At 37.9% G+C, this 18,934-nt stretch overlaps 1 protein-coding gene across 1 annotated transcript; it reads left to right on the top strand.

The window, feature by feature from the left end:
• The first annotated feature begins 24 nt into the window (after positions 1-24).
• On the top strand, positions 25-15,719 carry lsm7 (LSM7 homolog, U6 small nuclear RNA and mRNA degradation associated). The gene is made up of 4 exons (XM_039766773.1): positions 25-243; positions 491-581; positions 8,699-8,770; positions 15,020-15,719. Exons 1-4 carry the CDS (start codon positions 238-240, stop codon positions 15,160-15,162), a joined length of 312 nt encoding a protein of 103 aa, XP_039622707.1. The 5' UTR covers positions 25-237; the 3' UTR covers positions 15,163-15,719.
• Positions 15,720-18,934: the final 3,215 nt, after the last annotated feature.

Here is an 18,934-nt window from a genome sequence, read left to right on the forward strand (position 1 = left end):
AATAAAACCCGCCGGGGGGGCAGGCAGAATCTCCGTCTGGCAAAGTGACGCAATAAAGTGGAATATTCGTAACATGAAATGTCAATTTTAACATAAAAGGAAACGCATTCGAGGATTACTGGATGGCCCTAGACAAAGAGTCTGTCTCTCGGCTACCACAAAAAAGCACTTGCCATGCCCCTTTGCAGTGGGTCAAAGTTGACAGGTTCAAAGAGGCGTGGCTAGCCGAGTTCAAACATGGCGGTAAGTACGGATTTGATTTCTTTGTGTGTAAATGTCTTTGTAAGTATTGTACGGTTTTGGACGCCGGTTTTGAGACGGGTACTCGCTCGAGGCTTTTGGCGTTATTCACCCAGTTCGGCGAGTTGTCGGGACTTTGGCAGATATGGTGTGGCGTGCCCTGAGCGCTGAAGCTGCGCTTGTTAAAAGGACGTAGGCCTTGGCGTCTGCATTCCGCCTGATTTAATCCAACATGTGTTTTTGTATTCAGGACAAGGAAAAGAAGAAGAAGGAAAGTATCTTTGACTTGTCGAAATACATCGATAAGACCATCCGGGTGAAGTTTCAGGGTGGACGAGAAGGTACTGCCATTCTTGAGCTAATATATTCCAATAAGGTGTTTTTTTTTCATCTATCATTATCGGTCGTGTTTAATTTGCTTGGAATAATGAGATTTGAGTTTTTAAATATACTTCAAATTATTGGAAAACACAAAGCATGCGGACGACACTTGCCCCAAACGTGACCAGCCAATTATCGTTGTTTCAGGTTTTTTTTTACAGCCGCAACAACCCATGAAATAAACTAAGGACAGGTTATATTTTCAGAAATGTTTACGGCAAATTTTAGGAGTATGCACTGTCTGCATTTTACAGAAAGTAATTACAATATGATGTTAAACGAGCAAAGAATGTTTGTATGCAAGACCATTCAAAATGGGGAAATAACCATGCATACGTTCGTTTGTAACATGCACTGGTATACCTACACATTAGATATGCGTGACGTTTATTTATGTAGCACTTTTTTTTTTTTTTTTTATATATACAGTGTAACTCAAAGTGCAAAAAAAGTTATATAAAGCAATATTATTAAACAAGCAACAAAGGCAAAAAACTCCAGTTAGACTGAAGGGGGAAAATTTTACTGGGATTCCAAGGCCAAAAAGATTGGCAGCTCCCATTGGGCATTCCACCTAACATAACTGATTGTAAATCAGTCCTCTGTTTTCAGGTTTCACATGATAGTAATTGATGATGTTGGTCTTGTGGACAGCTGAGACACCCACCTTCAATCCATCAACACAGGGTGCTGCATGGTGCCTTAACAAGAATTGGGGGAAATAGCAGAGATTAGTACAGATTGAGGATTCCTGAAGAATATAATTCAATGCAGATACATTTTAGATGCATTTCCTGATAAAACTATCTGGGAAAAGCCTGTATTAAAATAATGGGTTTTTAGAAGTCTTTTAAAATGATCCACAGTATTAGCCTGGGAAATTTCTATTAAAGAATTCAATTCAATAATAGCAAAAGGGTGTTAGCTCATGGAATTATTAAGCAGACTTCCATTTGAAGATCTAAGGTTACGACTTGGAGTGGAGGGGACAGAGGCTTTCCAAAATATAAAGTGGAGCCAGACTATTTAAGGCTTTGTAAACCATTGGCAGTATTTTAAAAGCCAATTCTGAATAACATTGGTAACCACTGGGCCTTTTAAATGTCTTGATGGTTCAATTTGACCAGTCATCATTTAATCATTAAGACACAATTGATGTCTCCCTGCTAAAAGACCTAGGAGGAAAATTTCAGTGTGTATAATTTTATGAAAACATACCAGAGTTTTAAAACATTAAAAAGTCTGAATAAGCATATACATAACCCGAAGATGTGGTGTTCATAAGAATTTTCCACACTCTGGTAGAGATGCATAGAGTGCTTGGTCCCTAGTAAAGGATCTTAATTACTGACCTTTAAATACTTTAAAACAATACCCCACATCCTGGCATGAAATTTGCCATTTTTAACATTTTAGGAGTAGCTGTTAAAGAACTTGGACCATTAGTAAATAATCAAATTCTGTTTTTGATCAGCATCCTCAAAATAACATAAAGTGACACTCCGCCATCCTATTTCCAATTTTCAATTTGTTTTGATATTTTATGCAAAGGAGTAACTCTGACACCCTGTATCCTGTTAGGAGGTGAACCTCTAGGGTCAATAGATTTGGCATGCTCAACATCCTTCTGATCACTTTTGCTGCAGACACCTATTTATTTACTCTTATACTAAAGGTGAAATTTACTCTTTCGGTCATTCTGGGCCATATATGTTATGCTGTAAAGTTTCTAGGTCTAGAAAAACCTTTGTCTTTCTTACTAGATATTAGGGTGAGTCAAGCAATATTTCATATGAGAAGTTTCCCATTGCGGTAAATTTGGAGGTGCCAGACAAAATAAATGTGTTCATAAGTAATTCCTGTAAACACAAACATTTATTTGTGAACTAAATGACATTTTATTGGTTATATACATTTGCATGTACTTGGAATTTAATTTGATGTGACTTGTGCCACACACACAAATAAGAGGAAAAAAAAAAATCCCTAAAACGATTACAACTCAACAGGGCCCCGTCTGTTCTTATGGTGCACTGTGGCGGGTGAGCTGTTTTTACTGTGTGTGGGTTTTTTTTTTGCCATAAAAGACTTCATCCTTTTGCCAAAAGGAAGTGTCCAGAAGACTTCATGACCAGGATGGTTATTGGTTATGATCTTGCTTGTACGCCTGAGAATCCTGCAGTGGTGGTAACTGCCAGCCAGTTCTCATCTTCTCTGAAATTTAAGATGATCTGCTGTTGTATCGGCAGCATACCAAACTGATTGAGGTGTGAATGGAATCAATGGTGATGGTATAGAAATGCTCTATTTTCTTTGGCAGTTAAATTTCTTCCGCCGTAGAAGATCACCAAGAACTTCCACTGCTGAGCTTTATCTCCCACTTGAGATCCTGAGTGATGATTCTTCCCAGGAAGTGGAAAGACTCGCACTGTACGATTCAAGATTAGATACAGTTAATGAGTCAGTGGTGGTGTACTTCTGAAATCCACCATCTTCTGAGAATTAACCTCCAGGTTGTGCTGAGTGCACCACAGGACTAGCTCGGTCTTCCTTCTATAGGCATACTCATTCAGCGATAAGAGATCGTTAAACTCTTGAAGTTTGCAGACAACTTTAACAGACTGATGACTGAAAGTCCAGTTGCTGGCATACAGGGAGAAGAGCAGAAGTGACCATACATAGCCTTGAGGAAAGTCAGTGCTGATGGTTAGGGAACCAGAAATGTCTCCCCAGTTTCACCTTTTGCCTCCTGTTAGACAGGGTGTCTTTCATCCACTGACAAGTGGAGATGTAGCTGCAAGAGCTTGTTCTGCAACAAATGTTAGAGGATGAAATGTTGTGCCCTATTAATTGCATTGTGTACAGACTTGTTGACTTGGTAGGCAAACTGCAGAGACTCCAGGAATATCAGTAACCTGGTGTGTATAGCTGGGAGTGGTTTACAAGAAGTCATTGTTAAAAGTGGAAAAAAAAAAAAGAATCGCACGCAATGAAATAAATCTAAAGATGGGTCCAATGATATCAGATTGACGGGAGAGGTATTTGGAAACTCTCCATATAAGATGGAAATAAATGCACTTCAGGTGTTCTAAGGCTGAAAGACTGCCCAGTCCCCCCTGGGTGTTGTGTGTAACATAAATGTACTTTAGTCATTATTGATTTTTTTTTTTTTTTTGTTCTAGAGGATTTGGTTTACTGGGTCTTGTGGATAGTTTGGGTAATTGATTTCATAAGGTGGCTGCACAGTACTTTGATCAGATGGTAGAAATGAAAAAGGAAGAGATTAACAGTGATTACTAATCCATGAAGTATGTGATAATTATGTACCTGTATAGTCAAGGAATAGAACTGAAAAGCAGCTGTGAAAAAGCAAATTGGTAAATGTTTTACAATGTTAGCCTGGCATATCTCTATTCCAGGTTTTTGGTGCATAACAGCAAAAGGTCACCTCGCCATGTCTTGCCTTGTCCATGTAATAAGCAGACATCTGTTAGATCTGCGGTTACAGCTTGGAATGTAGGGGAAAAGGCACTCATGTAAAATGGAGCAAGAATATTTGCTTTATATACCCTTATTGTGCTTTGAAGTCCGTTCTAAAGGCCATGGGTAACCAGTGTAACAATACTGAAACTGGTGAGAAATGCTCAAATTTTCTTTTTCTGATTAAGATTCTTGCTGCTGCATTCCAAACTAACTGCACCCGATTGACATTTTTCATAGGGAGTACAGCTAGGAGTGCATTACGTAATCTAGTTAACTAAAAACTAGTGTTAACCTTTCCACATTTTTCAATTCACATTTGCAAAAGGCTAGTGATATAAAATTCTTTAGGTTTAAGTTGTATGGTGTAGGCCGATATTCTGGTGGTCTGCAGTAAACTGGTTAAAATTGGACTCTTAAAGATTTAATTTAAAGCAGGAAGTTATTGGAATGCCAACTGGGAGCACAGGTGTTGCCATTGTACAAAGTAAATGCTGAAGTATATCGGCACCAAAGCTAATGAGATGAAAAAGTTGGACTAGTTAGATTTACTGAGTGAAAGTTTTGAGGACCTCAACATAGGATTTTAAAGCTGCAAAATAAGTTTCAAAGACCAGCAATTGCAAATCTTTAAATGCCATAATTTTGTGCTTCCTTTCTTTTTAGGGTGTTTCTACAATGCCTTAAAGGTAATGAAAGTATGAGAAGCAGGCACTTTTCTCACCTCTTGTCCAGTTTTCTAATTGCCTTTGAAGGGGACTCTCTCCGCATGCCTTATGTGCCTTTGCTCTTCCTTGTGCGTCTCGCCTGCACATATGACTGGGCACACAGACCTTAGTGTTTTATTATTTTGTAGATATGACATTTATACCGCAATCCAATTCAAAAAACTGACTGGTAAATTTTGAAGTGGTTTAGAACTTGATAAAATGGCAGCATTCAGTGTTTTCTGCTTTTTATTTCATTATTCTGCAGCTCAGATTAATCTATTTAGAAGTTTATTGTAATAACAGTAAATCGCCAAACCATACTACATTTATGTACTGTACGTAAAAATGTAGTAAATTTTAAATATTAAAATCTCAACTTCTCATAAACAAGTCTTGGCATTTTAAAGTCCTGCCAACATTGTGATATGGCTGCTTAATGAATTTAAGGGAAAACGAACTGTAGTTAATATAAAATATATTCAGAGGTTTGCAATCTGTTACAACAATGTCATAGTTACACTAACCTGAAATTAACTAGCTTCCCTTTTCCTTGTATTGTAAAATTCAGTAATTTGTGAACTCCTAAATATAAGTGTGGCAGAAAATGCCTTTTAAAGAACAAATCAATAAGTACATTCTTGTAAGAATTGCCAATTCAGTTTTTTTTAACATTATAGTTAAGGGAAAAAAATATTCCTGTTAGAATTTTAAGGAGCTCTGAATGTAACACTGGTAAAAATTTGAGCAAGTGCAGTTGGAGAGAAGTATGAGGTGGTTAATGACACAAAGTACAGTGCAATTTCTTTCTTGCATGGGAAAATAAATATGCCACTGTCTGGCACCAGATCAGTGGGTATTCTCGCCTTGCCTAAAAACTTATGGCTTCCTTCTCTGAGATAACTAACGAAGAGCCACAGGAGATGCAGATTTCAGTACACAACACCTGAATCAACAAATCTGCCCAGCAACACCAGTTGAAGCATAGACAAGATTTCACAACATGCATCTTCTGACTGTATGTTTAAATTAATAAAAACAAAAGTTAATACAGTAATCCCTCCTCAATCGCGGGGGTTGTGTTCCAGAACCCCCCCACGATAGATGAAAATTCGCGAAGTAGAAACCATGTTTGTATGGTTATTTTTATATATGTTAAGCCCTTATAAACTCTCCCACACTGTTAACATTATTAGAGCCCTCTAGACATGAAATAACACCCTTTAGTCAAAAGTTTAAACTGTGCTCCATGACAAGACAGAGATGAGTTATTTCTCACAATTAAAATAATGCAAACATATCTTCCTCTTCAAAGAATGCGTGTCAGAAGCAGAGAATGTCGGAGAGAGTGCTTTTGGGCTTTTAAGTATGCAGAAGCACCGCAATGAGGTGCGTCCGTATCCTATAGGCAAACAGCCCCTCTGCTCACACCCCCTCTGTCAGGTGCAGAGAATGTCAGAGAGAGAGAGAAAAGCAAACAGCAAACAATCAAGCACCGCACGGGAAGCATATCTTATCATTGAGGAGTTTTAGTTAATATGTAATACATGTTCTGATTGGGTAGCTTCTAAGCCATCCGTCAATAGCGTCCCTTGTATGAAATCAACTGGGCAAACAAACAGAGGAAGCATGTACCATAAATTAAAAGACCCATTGTCCGCAGAAATCCGTGAACCAGGGAAAACTCCGTGATATATATTTAGATATGCTTACATTTTAAAATCCGCAATAGAGTGAAGCCATGAAAGTCGAAGCACGATGTAGCGAGGGATTACTGTATTACTCTTTATCTGGAAATGCAAGCTTACCATGTCAGATTATAGCCTCGGCATGTTACCATGTTGTATATCCATAGACCACAATGCTTATCTAAACTGTATTTGCTGTTATGCCATATAGTGATGCAATAGTCATAACAAGATACTGTAGTAGGCAGAAGCACTTCTCAAACACATGGAGTCAAGTGGCTGCAGTGGTCTGTGTATCAAGTCGAGTTGGGGAGCATGCACCGGTACAGTGCATTGCCGCACCCACTACACGGCGAAACAACTCGGAATCCTGGTTTGCAGACATCCGATCCAGACCCACCCTCTGGGAGTTGCCCTCTATCTGCCGATGCCAGGTGTTACGTGGGTGACCCCTTGGCCTGGTCCAGCCACTCGGGTCCCCAACAATGAGGATCTTACGAGCCAAATCACCATCGGGGGGGGGGAAATGCGCCAAATGGCCATAGTGTTGTAACTGACTCTCCCTCAAAATACAGGTAACGTGCCTCATTTGGGACTCCATGCGCAACCGCTCATTTGACACAAAGTCAAACCAACAGTACCCAAGGATTTTCCGGAGAGACACAGTACCAATGGAGTCCAGTCTTCGTCTCGGGTCACTAGATAGCGTCCTTGTCTCGCAATCATATAGCAAGACAGGAAGCACCAGGACTCTAAAGACTTGCACCTTCATCCTTTTGCATAGATATTGGGAGTGCCCCACACCCCTTTCCAGTGACCTCATAGCGCGAACCCCCCCTATACTCTCCCTGTCTGTCTACTGACTTCACAGGAAGAGTCACCAGAGACATGAATGTCACTGCCAAGGTAAGTAAACCTCTCAACAAGGTCTTTGTGTGTAAAGTGCATTAACCGAAGGCATATATTTTAAGAAGAACCCATGTGGGTGTAGCCTTAGTAGTGGAGAATTTCACTGCTATTCAGCACAAATTTTTCAACAAGTTATCCTCCGATGTGTTCTCATTTTGAGAATCTCATCTAATCATGTGAGACTAATAGGGTGGTAATCTTGTCACCTTTTAATAACATATTAGAGGCAAATGATGATGAATGTTTTAAATCACAATTCTTATTTCTGCTTACCCTTTTCAAAGGATTTTGAAGCAACATGTAGTTCATTGCATTTGCCTGAGTGTATAGTTAGGTATTTAATTGTGTGTAATGTAGGAGGTGAGCCTTGTAAGGATCCTCATTCAGTATTCTATTCCAGTACAGGGCTATTGAGAGTTTATGCTTTAAAATATTAAGTACTGTATTGTGATTCAGTTCAGTGATGTGCTTTTCATTTTTTGAGGTTCCTTTCCCAACAGTTAGAATTGTTCTATGTGGAAGAAAATGCTTGGTATCGGTTCATCTTGCTTAAGTCTTTATTTATAGAAAACAATTTAAAGTATTTCAGCAGTTTCCATGATAACATGAATACTTGGTTATGAATATATAACACACTTATCAATTTGTCTAAATTTCGCTCTGGATGAGCCCTTATGTTTGAAGTAGGGTTGTCAGTCAATTATTGAAATTGGAACGTTTCATGTTTAAAATGTTTGGAATACCTACAAGTGTATTTAAATTTTAAGATGTTCATATAAAAGCAAAACGTTTTATACACTCCTCGTCAAAAATACTGAAGTTCAGTTTTTACCCAATTACAAGAGAAGGAAAAGTCCTATGAAGCTTTAAAATTTGGTTTCAGTACTTTTGTTGCAGCCGAATAAAATAAGCAGTATCAGTTGATCTAATATGTTAAGTTTTATTAGACTTATTTGCTATACCACTTTGATAGCCAAAATGAACTCAAACACTTGACTTAAATGTCATCAAGCTCTTTAGTTTGAGCCATTGCAGCAGTGCTCACGTTTCTAGTATGCTATCTTTTGAAATGTAGAGGAAACGTGTTTTATTAAAGTTTTTAAGAACTTCATTGCTTCTACAGTCCAATCATAAGTGTTATAACTACAGAGTTGTACATTAATTCAGCAAAAAAATAAGTGTATTAATGATGTTAAGCTTTACTATTCCCTGTTTCTAAATCAAATTAGTTTTACCAGTTGCTGTTGTGTTTTTGAGTGATAAAACCCATATATTTGGCATTTTGTCTTGCAGCCAGTGGAATCCTGAAAGGGTTTGACCCATTGCTGAATCTGGTGCTTGATGGTACTATTGAGTATATGAGAGGTAAGAGGGTGCATGCTTTGAGGGATTCTTTTATTTTAAATATTGATTCGAGTGTGATCCTGTAATAAAACAAACCGGTTATGATAATTGAAAAAAGATGATTTACTCTGGAGAGGATGCAAACAGATTTGCAGTGATGAATTGGCAAAATGAATGTATTTACATGTTAGGGATGTCAGCTTGTATGTAATAATCAAAACCTGATCAATTTAAAAAAGCTTTTAAAGCAAAATTTGGTGAAACACTGCAGTCTTTTTGATATATATGGGCAAGGAATTCAGTCACTGATCCTCTGAGGTAAATGCTCTGTGCAGGGCATGACTTAACACTAGAATTACCAGGGCCTATGAGGAAAGTCGTAAATCCAGCCCACCGTAAATCCGTTCACACCTCTCCATCGGCGTCATTTGTCCTGTAAATGTGCCGATTTTAAGACAAGCAGCCTTCTATTACATCCGCCCCCCGTCACAAACCGTTCACAAAGTTCTCCCAGCTCATACCTTATTTGATTATCTAGGAGTGAACTGAGTTTTAGAGTGGAAATATATTATTTGGAACACGTGCATTTCATGTCTGTTCCGTTTCTACAGTAATCTGTGTAAACACATTGTTAAAACAAACTCATATTTTAGTAATGTTACAGAATGTAGGCATAAACTATAGAATGTGTGAAGGCTGAATTCCAAAGATCAAATAAGCACTTTTACAAAAGGATCAAAGCCGACTCAACAGCTTCGGTGGTATAGCAGTAAGATTTGCCGACTTATAATCAAGAGTCCCCGGTTGGCCGCGTGGGTTCGATCCGGACTGTCTCCTATATTTACTGTTTTCAGTAGTGAGCTGCTCTTATTAATATTATACAGTACACACATACATTTGGTTTGTGTCTGTAACACAGTGCATATTTATATTACTGTACTTGTAAAAGTTACCTCTTTTCACTTTTATTCTCGCAATACATACTACCGCCCTAGGGATCATTAGAATCAGAATTTGTAGGTACCTTATGGTCTATGATGTCCAAAAAAAAAGTGTGTATGTGTGTGTATTATATTTGCCCCCTTCCTGATTTCTTATTCTTTTGCATGTTTGTCACACACAATGTTTCTGATCATCAAACACATTTAACCATTAGTCAAATATAACACAAGTAAACACAAAATGCAGTTTTTAAATGATGGTTTTTATTATTTAGGGAGAAAAAAAATCCAAACTTACATGGCCCTGTGTGGAAAAAGTAATTGCCCCCTTGTTAAAAAATAACCTAACTATGGTGTATCACACCTGTTTCAATCAAGAAATCACTTAAATAGGAGCTGCCTGACACAGAGAAGTAGACCAAAAGCACCTCAAAAGCTAGACATCATGCCAAGATCCAAAGAAATTCGGGAACAAATGAAAACAGAAGTAATTGAGATATATCAGTCTGGTAAAGGTTATAAAGCCATTTCTAAAGCTTTGGGACTCCAGCGAACCACAGTGAGAGGGCAATTACTTTTTCCACACAGGGCCATGTAAGTTTGGATTTTTTTTCTCCCTAAATAATAAAAACCATCATTTAAAAACTGCATTTTGTGTTTACTTGTGTTATATTTGACTAATGGTTAAATGTGTTTGATGATCAGAAACATTTTGTGTGACAAACGTGCAAAAGAATAAGAAATCGGGAAGGGGGCAAATAGTTTTTCACACCACTGTATGTGTATATGTGTGTATATGTATATGTGGAATTATTCATTTTATAACCTTTTTGAAGTCAGTTCAGCACTATATGCAATCAGATTCAAATGTTAACAGTTCACACACGCAAGGACAGTCCTTCCTACATTGTAGGTGTGTACCTGTTGCAATGCGCGCACTTCTCTATGTTGTGGTTTCTATTACACCTGAAAGACAATATATGATATATTTGATGAAATCGTTTTATGACGTGAATAGTACCAATCGGAAAACATCACACTAATGCAATATTATTTGAAAACGAACAGCGTCGGAATTGGTTGTGAATTTACGGTGGCGCTGGTACTTGGAGTCAGATTGGGGGGGGGTTAGGGGGAGTGTTCGTGATTGAGAGAATAAAACTGAAAAAAAGCTAACTTTTACACGTACTATAAATGTATACCCAATGTCCCATATTTTTTTTTTCTCTCTCTCCATGATGCCAGAGCCGTCCTTCCTAAATTTACGACGTTTGTACTTGTTGCAATGCACACACTTTTCTCTATGCCGTGGTTTGACACTGACTCAGTTTACTTTCCTGGGGAAGCAGTTGTCTTGGAACAGAAGCTTGTCGATGTTGCATCCTCCTTTTTCTTTTACCATTGCCTTTTCTAGTAAGATGCGACAACGAAGTTCCTGTGCAATATGAGCCATGAACATTTCTTTCCACAGTGGACCCCGTGCATGACTTGCACAGTACATGTGCGTTGATCCTACTGCACTGAATAAGCTCATGGCTTCTGGTGCACGATTTCGACGCAGCATGGAGGGAGAAAAAAAGACAAATATATGGGACATTGGGTATAAATTTGTGGTACTTGTAAAAGTTAGCTTTTTTTCCCAGTTTTATTCTGTCAATCACGATCACACTCGAACCCCCCTGCTCTCCTCAGCTGACTCTATGTAACAGCGCCAGCGTAAATTCACACCCAATCTGATGCTGTTAGTTTTCAAATAATATTGCATTAGTGCAATGACGTTTTTTGAGTGGTTCTATTAGGTCATAAAATGATTTCTTCAAAATGTCACATATTGTCTTTCTTTCAGGTGTGTAATAGCAACCACAGCATAGAGAGAAGTGTGTGCATTGCAGCAGGTACACATGTAAATGTAGGAAGGACTGTCCTTGCGTGTGTGAACTGTTAACATTTGAATTTGATGATTGCATATAGTGCTGAACTGGCTTCATAAAAGGTCATAAAATGAATAATTCCAAATATATATACAGTGGAACCTCGGTTCACGACCATAATTCGTTCCAGAACTTTGGTCGTGAACCGAAGCAGTTTCCCCCATAGGATTGTATGTAAATACAATTAATCCGTTCCAGACCGTACAAACTGTATGTATGTAAAAATATGTAAAGATTAAGCACAAATACTGTATAGTTAATTACACCATAGAATCCACAGTGTAATAGTAAACTAATGTAAAAACATTGAATAACACTGACACAAAACACCCATGCTCCCTGATCAGCTACAGGAGCTGGCTCGCTCCTGAGATTGCAGGAGATCACGCTATTAAACCTAAAGCCTGATCGCTGTAAACAATGTTTTTAAAATGAGTTTTAAGCACAGCAGAAAAAAACATCGCACAAATCCGAACTTCATTTAAAAACCAACTCGCAAGCAACCATAAAAGTAACATTGCAACAAATCACACGATGAAGTCCTCCATGTAAACAATTTTTAATGAGTTTTAAGCACAAGGAAAAAAGCGAACATTTGAAAAAGAGAAATGCAACATCGCACCTAATCGCGCTATGAAAAACTCCATCTGTAAACCTTTCATGAGTTTTAAGCACAAGAAAAAAGGCGAACATTTGAAAAAAGAGAAAAATAACATTGCAACAAATCGCATTATGAACTAAAAAAATTACTTTTGATAAATCCGTAATACAAAAACCACCAAGAAAACTAACCTTGCATGAAACGAGTTCTGGCATGAAGTGTTTTCCTTCAGGTGTTTTTTCTCTTGTGATTTCTTGGGTTTCTGGTGCTTTTAGCTGTTTAGCTGGTGGGAGTGAAAGCCTCATGCAGCCATTCCAAAAAGAACGTTCTTGTGACCCTCCACATTAGTGGCAGTCTGGCTTTGTTTACATTATGCTGCTTGAAAGCACGAGGGTTCTCCGATTGGTAAATGAGTAAACTGGTAAACAGTTTTTCCACCTCTTGTAATCTCTTTCTTTACTTCGATTTCAATTTTCTTCAAAACTTTCTCCTGACCACTCTCCACTTGCTTAGAAGCCATAGTTAACTGCAAAAGCACACGAAATACTGTAGAGCACAAAGAGAGTGCACATCTTATTGAAAACAATGAACAAGGAGCGGCTTTGCTTAAATGAAAAAGCATGGCAGCTCTCTCTCTCTCTCAGGCTGCCTGTGGGGATGGGGGGTGTTTTCGCTTGCACTACAGCCTACAGATAGGCAGGCAAACACGTGCAGCAATCTCCTCCTCCACCTCCCTAGCAGGCACGTGCTCGCTCGCCCTCTCTCTCTCTCTCTCTCTCTCTCTCTCTTTCAGCTCAGCTTGCAGGCAGGCAGGCAAGGGAACCTGGCTTGTTCGTATACCGAGTGTGTGGTTGTGAACCGAGGCAAAAGTTTGGCGATCTTTTTGGTCGTGAACCGAGGTTCCACTGTACCTTTTTTTTTTTTTTTTTTTTTTTTGACATCATAGACCATAAGGTGCATACTAGTTGTGTGTGAGCAGGAACACTCAATACAACTGAATTAAAAAAACGAAATAAATAAAAAATAAAGTGTTGGTGAGATACGAAGAAGGCAGATTCACCAGTGTTTGTGTTCGCTTTTGTCCCCTCCAGATCAGAGAATGTCCATTTCCTCAAAACATCACTCACATCTACAGTTATTCCAAGTTTCAAATAAAAACTAACAGCGTCAGATACCTAGGGGGGTAGTATGTATCATGATTATGACAGAGAATAAGGGGTGGGTGGTTGTAGGTAACTTTTACAAGTACAGTGCTATAAATGTACACAGTCTGTTACAGACACAAACCAAATGTGTGTACTGTATAATAACAGCAGCTCACTACTGAAAACAGTAAATATAGGAGACAGTCAGGATTGAATCCGCGCGGCCAACCAGGGACTCTTGGTTATAAGTCGGCAAATCTTCTTGCTACGCCACAGAAGCTGTTGAATCGGCTTTGAAAATTTTGTGAGTGTTTTTGATCTTTGGACTTCAGGCTTCACATTCTGTAGTTTGTGCCTACATTTTGTAACATTATTGAAATATGAAAACATTTGTTTTAACAATGTGTTTACATAGATTACTGTACAAACATAACACATATGAAATGCATGTGTTCCAAATGACATTCTATTTCCACTCTAAAACTTCAGCAGTTCACTCCCAGATAATCAAACCAGGCATGAGCTGGGAGAACTTTGTGAATGGTCTGCGATGGTGGGGAGATAGAATAGCAGGCTGCTTGTTGCCTGTCTTAATTGGCATATTTACAGGATGAAAGACGCTGACAGAGAGGTGCAAGTGGATTTAAGGTGGGCCGGATTTACGAGTTTTCTTGTAGGCTCTGGTAATTGTAGTGTTAAGCACCTTCTTTGGAATGTGTCTGCCCTAGGAGCATCTGTCTGCAGCTGGAGTCTTTTGGAGAGTGTTCTGTTTGGACCGATTCCCTTGTCTCATTAGCACAGTTGATGCACATGAATGATTCTTGCAATTTTTCTATCTAAGTATGTACAGGGTGGTCCAGATCTAATTATGCAGATCCAGATCATCTGGATGACTTCATGTCGTCGGTTCACACACTTCTTGATGGTCCGGGATTTTTTAGGTGATTTTCTATGTAATAAACTTAAATTATAGCGTAATGAAAATTGTATAATTAGATCTGGACCACCCTATAGATTGCAAGGTAGAATTAATTTTGGTATTGGGGACTTTGCCGAATGTATTACCAGGAAAAACACTATTGTTTTTATTAGACTTTCCTGTCTTAAGTTACGTGTGTGTAGCAACTTTATTGCTTACTTCTCTATACACGGTCTGTTTTTTTTTTCTTTCTATGTGCTCCTCTTCCTGGCATAAGTGAAAGACCATTTAGCTTTAATAAGCGCTTTTGTAAATTAATCTAAAATATGAAAGCCAAGTTTGCTATTCATCAAGAAGTTAATTATGGAATCCCTTTGCTTTATTTGTTTAATGATTGACATTTTTATTTTTTCCAGTACACTTGTATAGTGAGTATGTTTAGATTTGCTGGCTACACCTAAATGTTTTCTACCAAATCGTTGAATCTAAACAAAAGTAACCATTGAAGTGTAGATTTAAATTAAGTTCCACTTTCTATTTTGTGCTTGTGTTCACAGTGTTTATGTAATGTTTACAGTAGTAGACTTTTTTTGGTTTGGAGGGCTGCATCAGTTAAGGGTTTTAATATGCAGTGACACACGGCCTTAATTCTTGATTAGTATTTTTAAAGGCAAGACTTGGCAAACCTAAAATCTGTTCTGACTTGGATATTCACCCTCTGTCGTCTCTGCAGATCCCGATGACCAGTATAAGTTGACTGAAGATACCAGGCAGCTGGGTTTGGTGGTCTGTCGTGGCACATCAGTTGTGCTAATTTGCCCTCAGGATGGCATGGAGTCTATTCCAAACCCATTTGTGCAACAGCAAGATGGATAACAGACTCCAAAGAGAGTTGAGCCCACCTCCCTTTACATGACAAACTGTAAGGCCCTTCGTGTTCCAGTGAAATACTTTTACTGAACTGGCTAGCTGGTAATAAGGGAGAAAATTGGAAATGCACACTTCTTTCATCAAACTTTCAGTTACCCTGTTTTTTTTGAAAATTTCATCATGTATTTTTGTACAGGTCCCATGGGCCTAGAACTGAGGATTTTGGCATCAAATGGATTTTGTGATTGGGGTGGGTGGTTTAGGAATTGTAGTTTGTTTGAAAAGTTTAAACCATTGCACCTATTTTGAATTTCCATGGATGTTTAGTAAGACATTCTGGCTTTTGCTGGGAAGATGCCAGATTGAGACATATAAAGGAAAACGTTTTTGTTTTGTTTTCATTTTGTTTGTGCTGCTTGGATCTTTGTTTGGGTCTGTGGCAGCAGAAATCCTGTATGTTTCCTTTTGTGACCCTACATTTTTATAAATGTATGTATAGATATATGCATAAGTTTTAAGTTTTGATCCTTGTAAAATAAAACCACCATTTTCCCAGAAACCCATAATGTGGTGCCTGCTTATATATTTGCTTCTAGGCATGGTTTGAAATATAATGGGGTTTGAGACAATAGTGTGGTAATAAGGTGAAAATTGTTCTGTTGTATTCTTGTCTCACTAGCAAAATAACAAATGCTAATATGGCTTTACTGAAAGGTGCAAACTTGTTGGCTTTCATGGGTGATTTTTACACTTAAGAGTAAAGGCAGCTTTGGTTGTCAATTACCAAGCTTTTAATTAAATTTTGGAAATGAAACCCAACAACTATACGGTCATAACTGAATTTTGGAGAATTTTATTTATTTATTTTATTTTATTACAATCCATACATAGCAATCAAGTTTTTACAAAAAAAAGAATTGTTAAGAACAGATCGATCCCCACCCCTGAGAGAGAGAGCAAGCCAAACGGTGTAAGATTTAAGGCTTGTAAGCATACCTAAGTTAATAAATTCTCTGTGCTTTATAAACTTATTTTAAAATATTACTGATTAGATCCTGCCATGTTTTGAAAAAAGTCTGTACAGATCCTCTGAGTATTTGATTTTTTTCCAATTTCAAATAATATAACACATCAGTTTCCCACTGACTTAGAGGAGAGTTTGGGTTCTTCCAGTTTATCAGAATAAGTCTGGAGAATTTTAAACAAGTTTTATTTTAGGTTTTGTCTTAATTTCAGTCAGTTGCCTAATTTAAATTTAGGGATTAACTAGTAATTTAGCCTTTGGTACAGAACATCAGAGTTAACCCTGAATTTTGCCTTTTGCACATGATGATCTGATTTAGAAAGCACTGATACAAGACAGCTTATTGTAACGTTTACTTAGTGGGAAGAATTAAGCTTAGTATTCCCAAAGGAATGACATCCTCAGTTTCTTTTAATAAATCAGATGGCAAAAGTATTTATGGAAAGCCATTCAGACTAGATAGAATGGTGACGCACCCATCTTGCTTTGAATACACTGCTGTAAAATCGGAAAAATTGCAAGTCCAAATGTTAACCAATTTTTCACATACCTTTTAAGACTGGATTTCTGAAAGATGACCCTACTGCACCTTCTGATTTCCTTCCATCAAGTTGATTTGGGTGACTTCTTGCAAGTATTTGGTAATTTAAGAGGCTGTTCACATTTTGTTTTCATTCCTGCATTCTTGTGTACTCTTCAGTTGCAGTCTGTTAGTTTTGACATTTAATCTTGTGGTAGACTATGAAAATAGTGGAAGTTGCACTAATTCATGAATTTTGCTAGATTTCCTGTGGTGCCAGTGCATAATTCGTTTATATGTATAGTGAGCACTTATCTGCCCTTTTAAACCAGAATAAACTGCTTTATTTAGAAACTGCAGTACTAAGTTTTTAAGCAAAATGATTTTATTTTATGAATATAAAGATTAAGAATCCTGAACAGAGCCTTATTTGAAAATGTCAAAATGGCAATTTATTATATTAGTGCACAAATACCAGAATGCAGCTTTTTATGGTCACTGCTAGGAGTTGCATTTCATAAACCACATTTCTAAATCTTGAAAGTATTAAGGGCTAATTCATTTACCTAAATCTACTGTTTAGGGTTATGCAGAGCCATTCTTCCATTTCATTTGTTTGGTGAGTTTTCCTTCAGGTAGACTGACTGACTGACTGGTCACTCTAAACTGCTATGCGTGGCACTGGGTGTGAGCACCTTGTGATGGTGGTGTGGCAGCCTGCCTTGGGCTTGTTCCTTTCTTGCACTGAGTGATTCTGGGGTGACTCAATGATGACCTCCCAATCCTAAATTGGATTAAGTGTGTTTTGAAAATGAATGGGTGGATTTTTAGATGTTGATGTAATGTTGTGCTTCTGTTTAAGATTCAACTGTTTGTTTGCTGAAAATGTCCCCAATTTGTAGCTAACAGTTCATTTGATTTACATCCATCCATTATCCAACCCGTTATATCCTAACACGGGGTCATGGGCTGTCTGCTGGAGCCAATCCCAGCCTGCACAGGGTGCCAGTCCACCGCAGGGCACGCACGCACGCGCACCAATGCGCCTAATCTGCATGTCTTTGGACTGTGGGAGGAAAATGGAGCACCCGGAGGAAACCCACAATCAAACTATTACTACTACTCCAGTAATGTAATTCAAGGTTTATTTACTTTGTATTAAAAGAAAAAAGTGAATTTATGCTGGCTGCAGATGGCACACTGCTTACGATAAATGTAGTGCTTCCTGACTAAGACTGTGTATGGCCTTTTTTGCTACAGGCTGTTTACATCACTAAATTATGTATAGTAAACCAATTAAAAACAAGTAAATTAGTCATTCTTTCAGGAAGGGGACAATTGGTGAAGGTCAAGGGTTGTGTGTGTGGTGGGTTTTTTTTTTTTAAAAACCTGCACTTTTTAACATTCCATTTTCAGTTTAGTTTTATGAAGTGTTGAATATTTGTTTTTTTGTTGGTTGCTTGCCTCTGTTTTTAGATTGGTTTTCAGTATATTGTGAAGGGAAGTGATTCATTCAACCTGGTAGAAATTGGTTTAATAAAGGTACTTCTGTACTTTTTAAATTTGAGTTGGAAAACCGAGAAGTAAAATTTTCTTGACCACCTTTGCCTGCCATTTTACCTTCTGGTAGGATTTTGTTTTTCAGTGTCTCTGTCCTCAACACCTCTGAAGATATCTTTGTAATAAGTATTTTTGAATTTGTCTGGTTCTTTCCCTTAAGTTATCCACAATCCCAACTGCCTTCATTAATTATGTACTTGTTCTCGTTACTGTCCGTGCTATACTTGACGTGATTCCACACAGTACCTTTCCAATTACATCCAATTCTGTGTTTTGTATTCAAAACTTTTTTTTTTTTTAACCCACTGGCAACATTTTATGCTCGTTGCGCAGTCTGTTAGTGAGGAAGCAGTGAACTGTCAACTGCCGCAGTCTTCCCTCCAAGGACTGTGTTGGTGTGAACAACAATATTCAGGTACATTACCATGTGACAACTTAGTGTGTTGCAAAATATTCATAAGTAATTTTATGCAATAGATCATTCTTGAAAATGTACAGAATTAAAGTGTCATGTTAAAACTATTCATATGTATTCAATGTGTTTGTGCATCAGAAAAGATGTATTGCATTTTGTGGACAAGTTCACTGTGGACTTTGTTCAACAAAGCATTATGTACATTTTACAGGTATATAATGTAAAAACAAATCAAGCTTTTTAAATTACTATTTAATTT

This window comes from Polypterus senegalus, chromosome 10, assembly GCF_016835505.1.
Source record: "Polypterus senegalus isolate Bchr_013 chromosome 10, ASM1683550v1, whole genome shotgun sequence".
Taxonomy (NCBI): Eukaryota; Metazoa; Chordata; class Cladistia; order Polypteriformes; family Polypteridae; genus Polypterus; species Polypterus senegalus.

Bases quoted from the DNA above. Each gene is read 5' to 3' on its own strand.
- lsm7 (XM_039766773.1), top strand. The intron at 582-8,698 runs GTACTGCCATTC...TTTGTCTTGCAG, and splicing joins GTTTCAGGGTGGACGAGAAG to CCAGTGGAATCCTGAAAGGG. The intron at 8,771-15,019 runs GTAAGAGGGTGC...TCGTCTCTGCAG, and splicing joins TACTATTGAGTATATGAGAG to ATCCCGATGACCAGTATAAG.